This window comes from Pituophis catenifer, unplaced genomic scaffold (genome assembly GCF_029215685.1).
Source record: "Pituophis catenifer annectens isolate HBS135680 unplaced genomic scaffold, rPitCat1.0.hap2 SCAF_1, whole genome shotgun sequence".
NCBI lineage: Eukaryota > Metazoa > Chordata > Lepidosauria > Squamata > Colubridae > Pituophis > Pituophis catenifer.
The window spans coordinates 333611709-333626524 of NW_027256881.1; the positions used below are offsets into that span (position 1 = coordinate 333611709).

General features: G+C 43.4%; 1 protein-coding gene across 1 annotated transcript in view; it reads left to right on the forward strand.

Annotated features, from left to right (window-relative positions):
- Positions 1-12931: 12931 nt before the first annotated feature.
- Positions 12932-14816, forward strand: part of CNN2 (calponin 2) — a 38519-nt gene continuing 36634 nt past the window's right edge. Inside the window, exon 1 of the mRNA XM_070931776.1 lies at positions 12932-13038. Within this exon, the coding sequence (XP_070787877.1) occupies positions 12976-13038 (63 nt within the window). The 5' untranslated portion in view covers positions 12932-12975. The remainder of the gene's footprint in view (positions 13039-14816) is intronic.

Below are 14816 nucleotides of genomic sequence, written 5' to 3' on the forward strand. Positions count from 1 at the left end.
CACGGGCCTTGAATTTGGCACCCCTGGAATAGACCATGGCTGCTATCCAGCTTTACTAGGATGCTGTGGATCTGAAAAAATAGTCTCGCTTGGGTTGAAAGCAACTTTCATCATCCTTTGCAAATAAGGCAATCATTTCAAATTGGGGTTGAGTATTGAGACGGTCACAGTGATGTCACAACTCGTTTACAGATCTCTACGACTGAGAAAGAAAAACTTGAGAGGAAATCAAATTACTTTTGTTTATTTACAGGGCTGATAGGCTGCAAATCAATCTTCTCAGGGGTGGGATTGAAAAATTTAAGCAACCCGTTCTCTGCCCCGCTGCTGGGTGGGTGTGGCCATGAAGGTGTGGCCTACTTGGCCTCCTGCACCATGGTGGGGGGGGGGTGTTTTCACCCTCCCCAGGCTCCAGAGGCTTTTCTCAAGGCTCCAGGAGGGTGAAAACGGCCTTCCCCAGGCCCCGGAAGCCCTTCAGAAGCTGGAAACGGGCTCGTTTCTGAACTTCCGGGAGGCCCACACGGGCCCTGCACTTACCTCACATCCAAAACCGGCCACGTGGAGACTCCTGAGAGGGGCGGGGTGGGGTGGGTGGGGTCAGCCAGTCCTTGCAACTACTGGTTCGGTGAACGAGATGTAAAATTAGCATCCAGTTTGCCCGAACCGGTCTGAACTGGCTGAATCCCACCCCTGAATCTTCTAGAGATGATTTGTCTTTATAGTTTGTCCCCATGATTGAGGGAAGTGATTATTGCCTTATTCAAGGTAGGACATGTCCTGTTGGAATAAAAATCCAGGTCCAGTTCCAAGCCGGGAATAAAATGGAGGCTGATTGGAAAAAAAGTTGGTTTATTGATGAACAGAACCACCAACAGTATGTGATTCTGGGACAGCTGACAAAATGGAGTTGAGAGTGGATGGGTTTTTATAACTTCTGGATTCCTATGGGGTCATGTATGGGTCATGGCTGGCTCTATAGGCAAAAGGGGAAATGCAAATCCTAGGTGCCTGTCTGAGCTAATTTTGTCAACCTTTTTCTTTATTGCTTATCTGAATTTTCTGCCTGACCCAAATCTGCATTTCTAAAAGCTGGCATCCTCAGTTTCTGCTTGGGGCAGGGAAACTGGGATTGGTTTCTGCCTCCCTTAAGTTTTGTTTTGTTTTTCATTTCTCCTTTAGGGGAAATATTTTATCCTGCCTTTTTAATATTCCCCAAAATATTTCATTCTCTAGGAGGGTTGGTGGGTGCTGACTTTCTACAGTCCTTTCCTTAAGACTCATTTAAAAAAAAAAAAAACTATTTTTTTTTTGTGATCTAAGAGACCTAGGATTATTATTGATTTATCACAAATATAACTTTGCTGATCAAGGTGATGAAGAAGATGGTGGCCTCACAACTTCAGGTGTAACTGGAAGATATTGATTGTCTGAACCCATTACAATCAGGCTTTGAACCAGGGTAAGGATCTGGATTATTTTGGCCATGTTGGTTGAAAATCTGCACTAAAGCTGGAAGGTTGGAGTATATCCTTTTTATCTGTGGACTTCTTGGGAGTTTTACAGATCACTGACAATGGATCACTTGACAGTTTTGGATGATGAAATCCCATACTTTCCTGTTGGGTTAGGTCTATAAAGGAATATATTTACATTACTGCATCTAGTATGTTATATGCAATTGTTTCTGTGTCGCTCAAATCAGATAGTAACCATCCGAGCCGAGGTGGCGCAGTGGTTAGAGTGCAGCACTGCAGGCTACTTCAGCTGACTACTAGCTGCAGTTCAGCAGATCGAATCTCACCCGCTCAAGGTTAACTCACCCTTCCATCCAGAGGTGGGTTTAAGCAGGTTCTGATCAGTTCTGGAGAACCGGTAGTGGAAATTTTGAGTAGTTCGGAGAACCGGTAGTAAAAATTCTGACTGGCCCCGCCCCCATCTATTCTCTGCCTCCCAAGTCCCAGCTGATCGGGAGGAGATGGGGATTTTGCAGTAACCTTCCCCTGGATTGGGGAGGGAATGGAGATTTTACAGTATCCTTCCCTTGCCACGCCCAAACCACACCCACCAAGCCATGCCACGCCCACAGAACCGACAGTAAAAATGTTTGAAACCCACCACTGCTTCCATCCTTCCCAGGTGGGTAAAATGAGGACCCAGATTCTTGGGATAAGTATGCTGACTCTGTAAACCGCTTAGAGAGGGCTGTAAAAGCACTATGAAGCGGTATATAAGTCTAAATGCTGCTGCTATTGCTATCCGTATCTCAATTATATCAAAGTGAGACTACTGCAAAACATTCTACATGGGGCTAGTTGGAATCCACAATTCCAACTGCAAAGTGCAACAGTTAGGCTGCGAGGTAGTACACGAGTGGACAGATCTTATTTTACCCATATCGAAAGACCAATACGGGTTGATTATAATTTTCCAGCATATTTTAATAGCTAAACAGAAAAGAGCTGTAGTATCTCAGTTCAAACACATCCAGAAACTGGAAGGATTTTTGTCCCTAGCACTCTCCATCAATTTTGTTCTGCTGTATACATTTCTCCATTGTTGTGTAACATCTCCCCAAACAAAATTCCTTCCAGGATGCCAATGGGAAAGACAAAGAAAGGCAGCCTCACCCCCCATTCTTCCCTAGCCATGATTTTCTTTTTTGACCCATCTGGCCATTATAGATAATCCTCAATTTACAACTGTTTGTTTAGTGACCATTCAAAGCTACGGGTTCTGTCCCCATCCCACACACGCACACAAACAGACAGCCGGGGGTTAAATAAACTGGCAGACAGCCAATTCTTCCAATAAGAAGCTTGGCAGCAACCCAGTAGCTGCTTGCCAAGAACTTTTACTCAATAAACAAAATACCCACAGTCAAGAATTGTCCAGTTCGTAAAATAAATCCAAGGCCGATAATGTTGTTTCCAAAGATGCAATGTGACTCGATAGTAGTTAGTTTTGTCCGTCACAGAGTCTGAATGGCCACCTCACCCCCTTTTATCCCCTGTGGGGTGTGGTCCAGTGACTCAGCCTAATCTCTGGCACGCCTTTTCTTCTGTTGCGCGTACTTATCTCTGCGACGCTGCCGAGGATCCAGCCAAGACTCATTACCCTCATCACTGTCCACCTGTGGCTGCGTGGACGTGCTTGGCCCCGGCCCTATCTCTTGCCCTTCAGCGGACACCGAAGGCATTGCCAGAGAGGAGGGTCCTGGAGAGGGAGGCCTTGCCAACTCCTCTCCTTCACTCTCGGAGTCCTCTCCTGCCGAAGACACAGGTTCAGGTAACGAAGCCACAAACTACGACATTGAAAGACCTCACATTTATCACTGCCACAGTCCCCCAAGGCAGGGGTGAAATGCTCCCGGTTCAGACCGGATCGCCTGATTCGGTAGTGATGGCCGCGGGTGGTTCGGAGAACCGGTAACAAAAATCCATGCGCCCCCCCCCCACTATGCTCAGTTGAATCACACAATCATCAGAGGCTTTTTATTTTTTTACTTTTAAAAGCATTTTTTCTACAACCTCTTCCGATGAAAAAATGCTTTTAAAAGTAAAAAAAAAGCCTCTGTTGATCGCGCAGCTCAGCTGGGATCATCAGAGGCTTTTCAAAGCATTTTTTCCTGCAACCTCTTGGCCGAAGAGGTGGTACAAAAAATGCTTTGAAAAGTCTCTGACGATCCCAGTTGAGTTGCCTGATCAGCAGAGAGGTATTTTTTAAAAAGCCTCTCTGACTATCCCAGTTGAGTTGCCTGATTGGCAGAGGCTTTTCAAAGCATTAGAAAAAATGCTTTGAAAAGTAAAAAAAAAAAAAAAAAAAGTTGGCCATACCCATCCAGTCACATTACCCCCCCCCCCACCAAGCCACGCCCACAGAACCGGTAGTAACACATTTTACATTTCACCCCTGCCCCAAGGTCATGTGATTAAAATTCAGGCACTCTCAACCCACATGTATTTATGATGGTTGCACATTCCAAGGTCATGTGATCACCATATACGACCATACGAAAAGTCAGTGGGAGAAGTCGGGTTCGCTTAATGACTGCATGATTCACTTAACAATTGCTTCCGACAAGCAAAGTCAATGCAGGAAGCTGGATTTCTTTAACAACCACATGATTCATTTAAGAATTGCTGTGATTTGCTTAACCATGGCAAAAAAAAGGTTACATAATTAGGCATGTCTCACTTAATAATTCCTTGCTTAACAACAGAAATTCTGGTCCTAATTTTAATGGTAATCTGAGCACTATCTGTACAGGTAGTCCTTGATTTACAACAGTTCATTTTGTGACCAAAGTTACAACGACACTGAAAAAAGTGACTTATGATCCTTTTTCACACTTACACTTCTCACTTAACACACTTCACACAAAATTCGGAAGTTTGGCAACTGGCTCTTATTTATGATAGTGGCAGACTCCTGGGGTCATGCGATCAACTTTTGCGAACTTCTGACAAGCAAAATCAACGGGAAAACCAGATTCACTTAACAACCATGTTACCAATTTATCAACTGCAGTGAATCACTGTGGTAAGAAAGGTCGTAAAATGGGGCAAAACTCACTTAACAACAGAATTTTGGGGCTCCATTGTGGTCATAAGTCAAAGACTACCTGTGTTATATACTGGAAGCTATCTTTGGTGCAAGGGCAGACTATGGAATCCTTCCATTCCCCCATCACCATCATTCAGCATTGAAGAAGCTTCTTGGATTATAAGCATAAACATCTTCACCTTTGGGACAACCATGACTTGGATGACTGAGAATCTCCATAGACACCATAGAGGGAAGTTGTGGCAGGGCACAATGGCATTTTCTAACAGACAGCAGAATTCAGAATGACAGGTGATAGGATGATCAATCTACTTAGTGGGAAACCACCTGCTGTTCTGCCCCAGCTATGGACCCCAAAGAATGCAACACACACAAAGTCTGTACAAACCTTAGATTTACTAAATTAAATAAGTTTTTTTTCAAACAAAGGCTGTTAATTAACTTTCTTAACAGCCTACAAGAATCCAAAGAATAACTAATCTTAATCTTACTTTGGTTGGCAGAAAGCCAGAAGCAATTTGCAAAGAACTATGATCGAGGCACGAAGGACAGTGAACAAAGTTGTTCCCTGCAAATTGCTTCAGTTGGTGTTCCTCCTTAAATAGGCTAAGCGAGTGGCAAATTAGCCCCAAGCCTTACTCATGAGGAGAGCTCCTCCTGAGGAGCCACTCCTGCCTTTTGGCAGCCCGTGCATCGAGAAGTGGTTTATCCTCTTCGTCCTCTTCACTTAAGGGAGCTTCTGGAATTTCTGAAGGCCCTGGCTGAATCCCCGCCTCTGGCACCACATCTTCTCCAGCCTCATTGTCCGACTCGAGTGCCAGCTGCACAGGCTGCTCGCGCAGCACCACACCAGCCTCCTCACTGTCCGAATCAGCCACCAGCCGCACAGGTCATGTACGGGCCACAACACCTGCCCAAGAAATGCTGTAAAACGTCAGAGTACATGTAGTCCTCAGGTTACAACTATTTGTTTAGTAAATCAATGCAGCCCTAAGATTTGTAAGAGAGGGTCTCTGAAAGATACTACTTATTTTCAATGGTTCATTTGTTGAGGTGGCCGCACAATTTTTCATACTCCTCGGAGTCTTTTTGGAGTTGGAAAGCCTTTACAAATCTAATAAAACAAAAAAATACAATGTTAGTCCCATATGCTGATTCATTTGACACAGAGGTGAAATCGATTTTTTTTTACTACCGGTTCTGTGGGCGTGGCTTGGTGGGCGTGGTGTGGTTTGGTGGGCGTGGCAGAAGGATACTGCAAAATCTCCATTCCCACCCCACTGCAAGGGAAGGATACGCAAATCTCCATTCCCACCCCACTCCAGGGGAAGGATACTGCAAAATCCCCATTCCCTCCTCACTCCTGGGGGAAAGATATTGCTAAATCTCTATTCCCACCCCACTCTGGGGCCAGCCAGAGGTGGCATTTTCCAGTTCTCCGAACTACTCAAAATTTCCGCTACTGGTTCTCCAGAACCTGTCCTGCTGGATTTCACCCCTGATTTGGCAGATAAATTTGATCTCTCGTTGTCTATGATTTCAGAAATGTTTTAAAAAATACATTTTTCCATGAGAATCTGCAACTGCTTTTAAGAATTTTTTGTTTTGTTTTTGTTTTGGATTTCATTTTTTAAAACTTTCACTTTGAGCAGCTAAACACAATGGTAAAATACTGTATGGAAAGTTTAATCAAATTCCTTTCCACAAGAGTAATGTATTTATGGAGCTCCAGAGATAGAATATATAGCAATATATTATCTGAATAGCAACTGTATAGCAAAGAGACAGTTGATATTTTCGACCACACATTAGAGGGCTCGCCCATTGGGATCCATACTTAGGAAACATATTACATGTGAGGTCAGAACCCAAATATTGCAGATTTTTATCTGAATAAAACAGTACAATTGAGAACTGCTTTGGTCAATCTGGAATAAATTGTAGAGGACATTTAAATATTATAATATTTCTTACAAGGCACTATATTTGATGTGTAAATTACATAAGCTATGCAACCATTAAAAATGTATAAAATATACTTTTTATAAGGGAGAAAAGCTAAACTATTGTATAATAATCGATATACTTAGGAAAAAGGAAGGGAAAAACTTTACATAAGCTATCAAAAATAAAATCTGAGAGAAAAAAGAATAAAAAATAATCAAACCTATTATTAGAAAACATTAAAAGGGAAAGAGAAGAAAGACAATTATAAAAATTAACAACTACCCCAAACTAAAAAGAATTACAATTGTGTAATTCTGTTTGTGTATAGGTAATCCTCAATTTACAACACAATTGAGTTGCTGAACAGGGCAGTTCAGGGGTGAAATGCTAACGGTTCACACCAGTTTGGGTGAACCAGTAGTGATAAAAGCTACCGGTACAGGCGAACTGGTAGTAAAAAAAACCCTACCAGTTCGTCGGAAAAGGTATTTCTGACGATCAGCTGTGTTGCGTGATATATATTCGCTATAAAGCAGGAAATTCTGCTTTCTAGCAAATCTAAATCTCGTGGCACAGCTGTTACCCCTCTCGCTGTTCTACTTACCTTCTTAAGCCTCCTTTTTCCGCGTGAAGCACACATTTGGTGCTCACTGTGCATGTGAGTGTGCACAGCGTGCGTGTGGTGTGCAATATGCATGCATGCACAGCGTGCGTTTGGTGTGCACTGCGCATGCACACGTGCATTTGGCGCACACCACACAGGCAGCAAACCAGTGGCAAACCAAGGAGCCTTGGTGGCGCAGTGGACTAATGTGCTGTTAAAGTAGCATTTAGCTGCCAGCTGCCTGCAATTACTGCGAGTTCAAATCTCACCAGGCTCAAGGTTGACTCAGCCTTCCATCCTTCCGAGGTAGGTAAAATGAGGACCCGGATTGTGGGGGCAATAAGCTGACTTTGTATAAAAAAAGAACACCGCTTGGGGGGGGCAAAAGCCCTACTAAGCAGGTATATACAAAAGTATGAAGGCTGTTGCTTAACGCATTGTAAGCCGCCCTGAGTCTCCGGAGAAGGGCCGCATATAAATCGAACCAATAAATAAATAAATAAATTTCACCACTGGGGCACTTGTTAAGTGAGTTCCACTAGATTTTACAACCATTTCTGCCACAGTTGGTAAGCAAATCACTGCAATTAAGTGAATCATGAGGTTATTAAGCAAATTCAGCTTTCCCATTGACTTTGCTTGTCGGAAACTGGTTGGGAAGGTCACAAATGGTGATCATACGACCCTGGGACACTGCAACCATTATAAATACATGCCAGTTGCCAAGTGCTTGGGTTTTGATCACGTGACATGGGGATTCTGGGATGGTCGTAAGTGCAAGGACCTGTCGTAAGTCCCTTTTTTCAGTGCTGTTGTAGCTTGGAACAGTGGCTGAGCAAACGGTTGTCGGTCGAGGTCTTCTGACTAGTGAAGTCAATAGGTGAAGTTAAAGTGAAGCCAGATTCACTTTAACAACCATCTTACCAACTTAATAACTGCAGTGTTTCCCTTAACAACTGTGGCAAAGAAAGGTTGTAAAATGGAGCAAAAACTCACATAACAACCGTCTTGCCTAGCAATGGAAATTCTGGACTCAATTGTGGTCATAAGTCAAGGACTACCTATGTCTCATCTGTTAATACCCTAGTACAGTGGCCCCCAAACTTTTGGGTACCAGGGACTGGTTCCGTGGAGAGAGGTTTTTTCGTGGACTGGAGGGGGCATGTTTTCATGTACCACTTCTATCCCACGGATGGGGCTTCACTTCTTTGTGTGCCCCAGTTTTTGGCATGCCTCGGCCTGATGTTGGTCCATGGACTGGGGGTTGGGGACCCCTGCCCTAATATCTTCTAGTAATGGAGCCACTCCTCCAGTGGTGAAATCCAAATTTTTTTACTACCGGTTCTGTGGGCGTGGCTTGGTGGGTGTGGCAGGGGAAGGATACTGCAAAATCTCCATTCCCACCCCACTCCAGGGGAAGGATACTGCAAAATCTCCATTCCCACCCCACTCTGGGGCTAGCCAGAGGAGGTATTTGCCGGTTCTCCGAACTACTCAAAATTTCCGCTACCGGTTCTCCAGAACCTGCTGGATTTCACCCCTGCACCCCTCCCTTTTTCTTTCATTTTCTATTAATAGAATAAATTGATTTTAGCTTCTCTTGCAAAAACCTAAGTTTCTGACCTGGTTTTTTGCAGAAAACAACCACTCGCTGGTAAACCAACTCAGGGATCATAGCCATCTGCCATTTCCGCTACCCCTTCCTTGTTTCAACATGTAGTTCAATTGAAATCTACCTGCGCACGGGACATTTCAAACCTTTCTGTGCTCCTTTTGACTTCATAATTTCCATCCAGGTAATCCCGTCTAACACTGCTTTGAACGTGTTGAAATTAACTTTGCTGAAATCCAGCCTGCATGCGTCATCGAGAACTTTCCTTGTTTAATTGTGGGGAAACATGTCTGAATCCTGTTCCTGAATCGTTAGACAACCCTGGCTGTGGAAAACATTTGCAGAACACCAAGGTAAGGAAATACATTCATTTCTTAAGAATTCAGAAGCTGCGTAAAAACTTTTTCCCTCAGGCAACAGTGAGCGGTGTAAGAAGGCAACCTTAGCGCTCACCAGACAGCCCCCTCCGTGCTGCACCCCATTACCTCATCCCATCAACCATGAGGCTTTGAATTCCTGACCCACATGATGTCACTGTTGTGGCATCTAAAGCAGGCAAATCACACAGAAGAAGAAGAAAGGTCTCGCAAAAGTGACTCAAATTAGGAATCGGCTCCCAGAGATTTCCCATGGAAGGACAAAGATACTGTAACCCAGACTAAAAAATTAAGGAACGCATAATCATCTACACATACATGCGTATTCTTTCAAATATAATCTTTTATCTTTAAGTTGCAGGAATTTCCAAAAGGTGTTCACTTCTTGCAAGATTTATTTATAATAAAGGCGGATATAAATAAATACATATATCATATTTGTACAGCCCGCTCATCTCGCATAGTGACTCTGGGTGGTGCACATAAAAAAAACAAAATACAAAAAAGTAAACTACATAAAACCACAATTTAAGTTTAAAATACAATATTGTTTCCTCAAGAATTTTGCGAGCCGCACACTTCCCCGAAGAGATAAGGGCTATGTTTCCAAGCCAAGACCTGAAATAAATACAATTACATTAAATAGTTCACAGTACAAAGTTTTTAAAAAGGGTGCGTACAGTATGGGTGTATTTTATCTGACTTCCACTAATATTACTATTTAATCTTTACTAATATTAAGAATTATAATTATTTGATTGGTAGCTCTATATTGTTTTAAACTATAATGTGGTTTACTTAATTTTGGTTTATCAGATTGTAGAAATCTATAAATTGTGATTTGTAACTTATGGCTTATGTTTTAGCATACTGTATATATTTACAGTATATATATTTATATTTAAGCTTATTTGGTGTAGTACAGGTAGTCCTTGACTTATAACCATTCGTTCAAAGTTACAACAGTTCTGAAAAAAGTTACTTATTGAAGCATCCCCATGGTCACATGATCAAAATTCAGAAGCTTGGCAACTGGCATGTATTTATGACGGTTGCAGTGTCCCTGGGTCATGTGATCCCCTTTTACGACCTTTTGACAAGCAAAGTCAGTGCGGAAGCCAGAGTCACTCAACACCCCTGTTAGTAACTGCAGTGGTTTGTTTAACAACTGTGCAAAGAAGGTCATAACACTCATTTAAAAACTGCCTTGCTTAGCAATGGAAAGTTTGGGTTCAATTGTGGTCATAAGTCATAGGTCATAACCTATAGTTAAAGGCACTGAGTTATAAACTAGAAGATCTTGGGTTTGAATCCTGGTTTAAGCAGGAACTCAGTTAAGCAGCTTTGGGCCATTTTTTTCAGCCCTAGAAAGCAAGCAATGCAAACCACTTCTGTAATTTTGACCAAGAAAACCGCATGGCCATGTCCTTGTAGTCACTGGGAATCAATATTAATTTAAAGTGGTACATGGCGTGGGACTGGTTTAATTGAGGTCTACCTTTCTCTAGTTGCTTTTACCTGTCTCATCAGATCTGGCAGGAGGGTCAGGCTATGGGTCTCATTAATTAGAAAAGGCCATCTTGCAGGATCCAGGAAGTTTCTTGTCACAATATTTGCCTTTTGGAACACCATCCCGCCCGAGATGAATGAGCACAGTCCTGTTTTCAGAAAACATTTAGGACCTGGATATTTTCGTAGGCATATTGGTCAAATACTAGATGAGAGTTCTGGTGGTTGGTACCTTTCTCAGTGGCCACATTATGTTGGTTTTGTTTTTGGTTATTGCTTTCTTTGTTGGTTTGTAAATCTGTTTCAAATCTGTTGCCTTCCAGAGTTATGTTTGTGAGATGGTTGTGGTGATATAAATTCATTTAAATAAATACAAGCCCAAACATTGGAAGATTGGTTCATGGGCACATCAACAGAAGAACAAGTGCAAACTTAAAAGTGTGATCTATGAGTTTGTGGCTTAGTAGCTGGGTTTGCATGGGAATCTTAACCATAACCCTTAGCCCTTTATGGTAGGGGTCTCCAACATGGGTGAGTTCTACTTACCTTTACTACCCGTTTGCAATGGGAGCGCGATCGCGAGCATGCGCTTCTGTGCATGCGCAGATTGTCAATTATGACATCCAGGCAGGTGGGCGAAGCCTCCCGCTGCTTTTACTACTGGTTCTAAAGAACTGGACAGAACCGGGAGCAACCCACCACTGGTCTCCAAACTTGGCAACTTTAAAACTTGTGGACTTCAACTCCCAGAATTCCTCAGCCAGTCATGATTACCTGAGGAATCGCCTTTCTTCCATAGTCCCCTCTCTTAAAGATTGTCAACTGTGGCATAAGAAAGGAAAGATTGCACGGATAGTAATGTAAGAAGTTAGCACCCACCGCTTTCCTAGCGGAATGAAATATTTTGGGAAATATTAAAAAAGCAGAATATTATGTTTCCCTGGATGAGAAATGGAGAAGCATGTTTTAAAGAAGCAGCAGCTCCCATCTTCCTGCCCCCACCCTTTGTTAATGGGCTAGAGGCAGAAACTCAATCCTTTGTCAAAGGATCATCATCTGCAACACAATAGGGCCCATCTAGCAACAGAAACTCACCACATCGCACCTGGGAAGATTACATCAGCCAGCAAAGCTAGCTAAGACCCCCCACCCCCTGGGAGTCTGACAACCAATCAGGATACTCTTTCGGGGCCCCAGGAAGTTCAAAGTTCAAAGGGCATAAAACCCGGAGACTTGCTGTATCTCGCCCCTTTTCTGTTCAGGAACTCAAACCATGTAATCCTGTCCACCATTAAACCATCTTTCCAAGCAGTCTCCATGTTTCCAGTGTCTTTTTCCCCACTTGGAGCTGAACCCAGAAGGATATTTCTTCCTACAGTGCAATGAGAAAAATCTTCTGGAGCACCACTTAAACACCATCAGCCTTGACAAAATCCCCATCCGTCAATTGCCAAGGGCAACTTTACTTGGAACAGCCTTCATCATGCAAGGATGTAACTTTTAACATTAGAAACAGCTGCTTATCACAGGTCCTTGAGAAAGACTCCACAGATGGATTAAAAATGACAAATGTAGCCTAAACATCTGGCTGGTTGTGCAACCAATGATAATACAATCACGTCTATTCAACACATTAAAGTTTCTGGATTTGCATAACCCACAGAACCACGCACTACTAGACCCAAGGGCTGGGTGTGCGCAACACACCCGATTAAAATGTAGATGCTAGCTGTAATGTCAGCGCATTGTGCAAATACAGCTAGTGCGCTGTGTTTGAGCCATTATACTTAGTTTCTGGTCCTCGGGGTTGGGTGAAGCCAGTCAATTGGACAGATTGAATAAATCATGTTTCAGTTACTCTTGCAATAACTTGTGTCAAGAGAGTTGCTTGTAGGGATGCAGGACAAGGAGATCGAGGGGGGGGGCGCGAAACGGGGAACGAGCTGCCCAAATCCTGCGTTTAGGATCCCAAAGAGCGCGCTTTTACTGAAAGAAACCTGTTGAATCTCTGCCTGTCGTCCCATCTGTTGAAAAAGCGGCCAAACCGGGTAACCGACGGGAGGGGAAGGAGAACTGCCTTGACCACTTGGATTTAATTGAGATTGTGGGGGGGGGGGATGCCCAGGACACTTGGGGTTTCTGGAAAAAGACCCACACAGGAAACTCCCCATCCTTCAGGAATTCGGCTCTTTGTGCCCTTATAAGGCTATTTCAACTCCTGGCCAATCAGTAAGAGGGAGGCGGCGCTCTCTTGGCCCCAAAACTTCGGGTAAGAAGAAGGAGGCGCTGAAAGTGGCGGCCCGCTGAGACGGTCTTGAGCGCGTCTCGCCTTCGTTGGAGATTCCGTCCTGTTCCGGAAGAGGATGAGCAGCAACCAATTCAACAAGGGCCCCAGCTACGGCTTGTCTGCGGAAGTCAGAAATCGGGTGAGGAATTGGTGGCCGGGAGGGTGCCGCCGCGGCCAGGTGCGCCTTTTGAGCGCACGGCGACGGCTTTGGAGAGGCGCGCTTCTCCGTGCGCCCTGGCGAAGGTGTGGCGCCGCGCCCTGAGAGAAGGCGGTGGGGGGGGCGCACACTTCCCAGGAAAAAGGGGAAAAGGGGGGCTCAGGGGAATTAAGAAGCTGCCTCTGAGTTGAGCCGCCTCAGCCCCAAAGGAGCAAAAAAAAAGGGGGGGGGTCCCTGGAATTCCCTTGCTGGTGCTTGAACGTACATTTTGGGGGCGTCGGCTACGGTTCAAAGTGAGCTTAAAAGAGGCGCCTTCTTTCCACTTTCTAAGTTGGAATCTTGAACGTGGAAACGTTCCGTCGGGGAACTTGGGAACATTCTGTTTCAGAATGTTGGGACTCTTGTTCTTGGGTGGCTTCTGCCGACAACGAAAGCGGAGCGAAGTAGGGAGTGGAAAAGGAGGGGTAGCCACAAAATCGCTTATCAGATGGACAGCCTTGAATTATTCTCGGTCAAACGACCTCACTGGGTTGTGGGGAGCCCCGAAAAAAAAAAACCCGTAATAAGAGCCTGGTTGGCAACCTTGTATTCTTCGAAGGATGGGTGTGATTTCAGAAATCTGTGATTGAAGGGTAAAGGAGGCGACATTCTGAGCTTTCTTTTGCTGGTGGAATGGAGATTATCATGCAACAATTTATATCCTGTTTTTCTAGTGATTAAAACAGTATACTGGTATTATTGTTGCTATGCTGGTTTATTAGTTGGCTTCAAGGCCAAAATCATCATCTACAAAGCCTTACATTGTGTGTCACCTGGCTGGCAGCATCAGGACCACCTGTCCAGCATAAGGCTGCCCATCCAATTTGAACAGTGAATAGGACTTTTTCTAAATGCCTCCCAGCATCAGGTCTAGGAAGCTTGGAATGGCAGACAAACCTTTTTATACCTTTCCACTTATGCAACATGCTCTTCGCCCACCCCCACCATGATTGACCATGTACTTTCCTTTCATTCAGGAAGCCCCCCCCCAAAAAAATTATTTCAGCATGCCTACGAGAATAAATAAAGATACAAATCTGTTTCCTCTTGTTTTCTTCTATTATTTTGTTGTGATTGCATCCTTTATTGTTTGAGGCTTTTTAAATTGCTGAGATATTTGCTATTATTAATTTCTTTTTGCAAGCCGCACAGAGAAAATTTGTGAGGTGGCTATGAATCAAAAATGACTTGATGGCACATAATCAATTTTTGCATGCCTCCCAAAGTTGCTGGTTAGATTGGTTCTATAAGGACAGATGACTGACTGACAGACAGATTTATATAGATACCGTAGATACATAGATGCCCAAAAATCCCAGGTTTTGTAATTTTCCCGTATTTTTCATCCTGAAATGTTTTGATCACATTGACTTGGGATAACCCTTATTGAAAAGAACAATTTCTTTACAAAATTCAAGGTGCTTGAGATCTGTTGTTCTGCCAAAATTCAGCATTTAAACTAGCACTGGAGCCACATTACTTTCCCAAAGTACCTTCTCTTTTGTTGGTTTCTTTAATAGTACAGTATTACTTCATCTGTGCAAAAACCACAATATTCAGTGGGTTCAGCCACATTATTATTGTTGTAATTATAGTTATAGTGCTGAAAGTCCCAAATAACAAAGTACATATATTATTAAAAAGTTTGATGTAAGATAACACAGTTTAACAAATAAAATACATAGAGAGATATTACATAAATCATTTCAAATATGCTAATT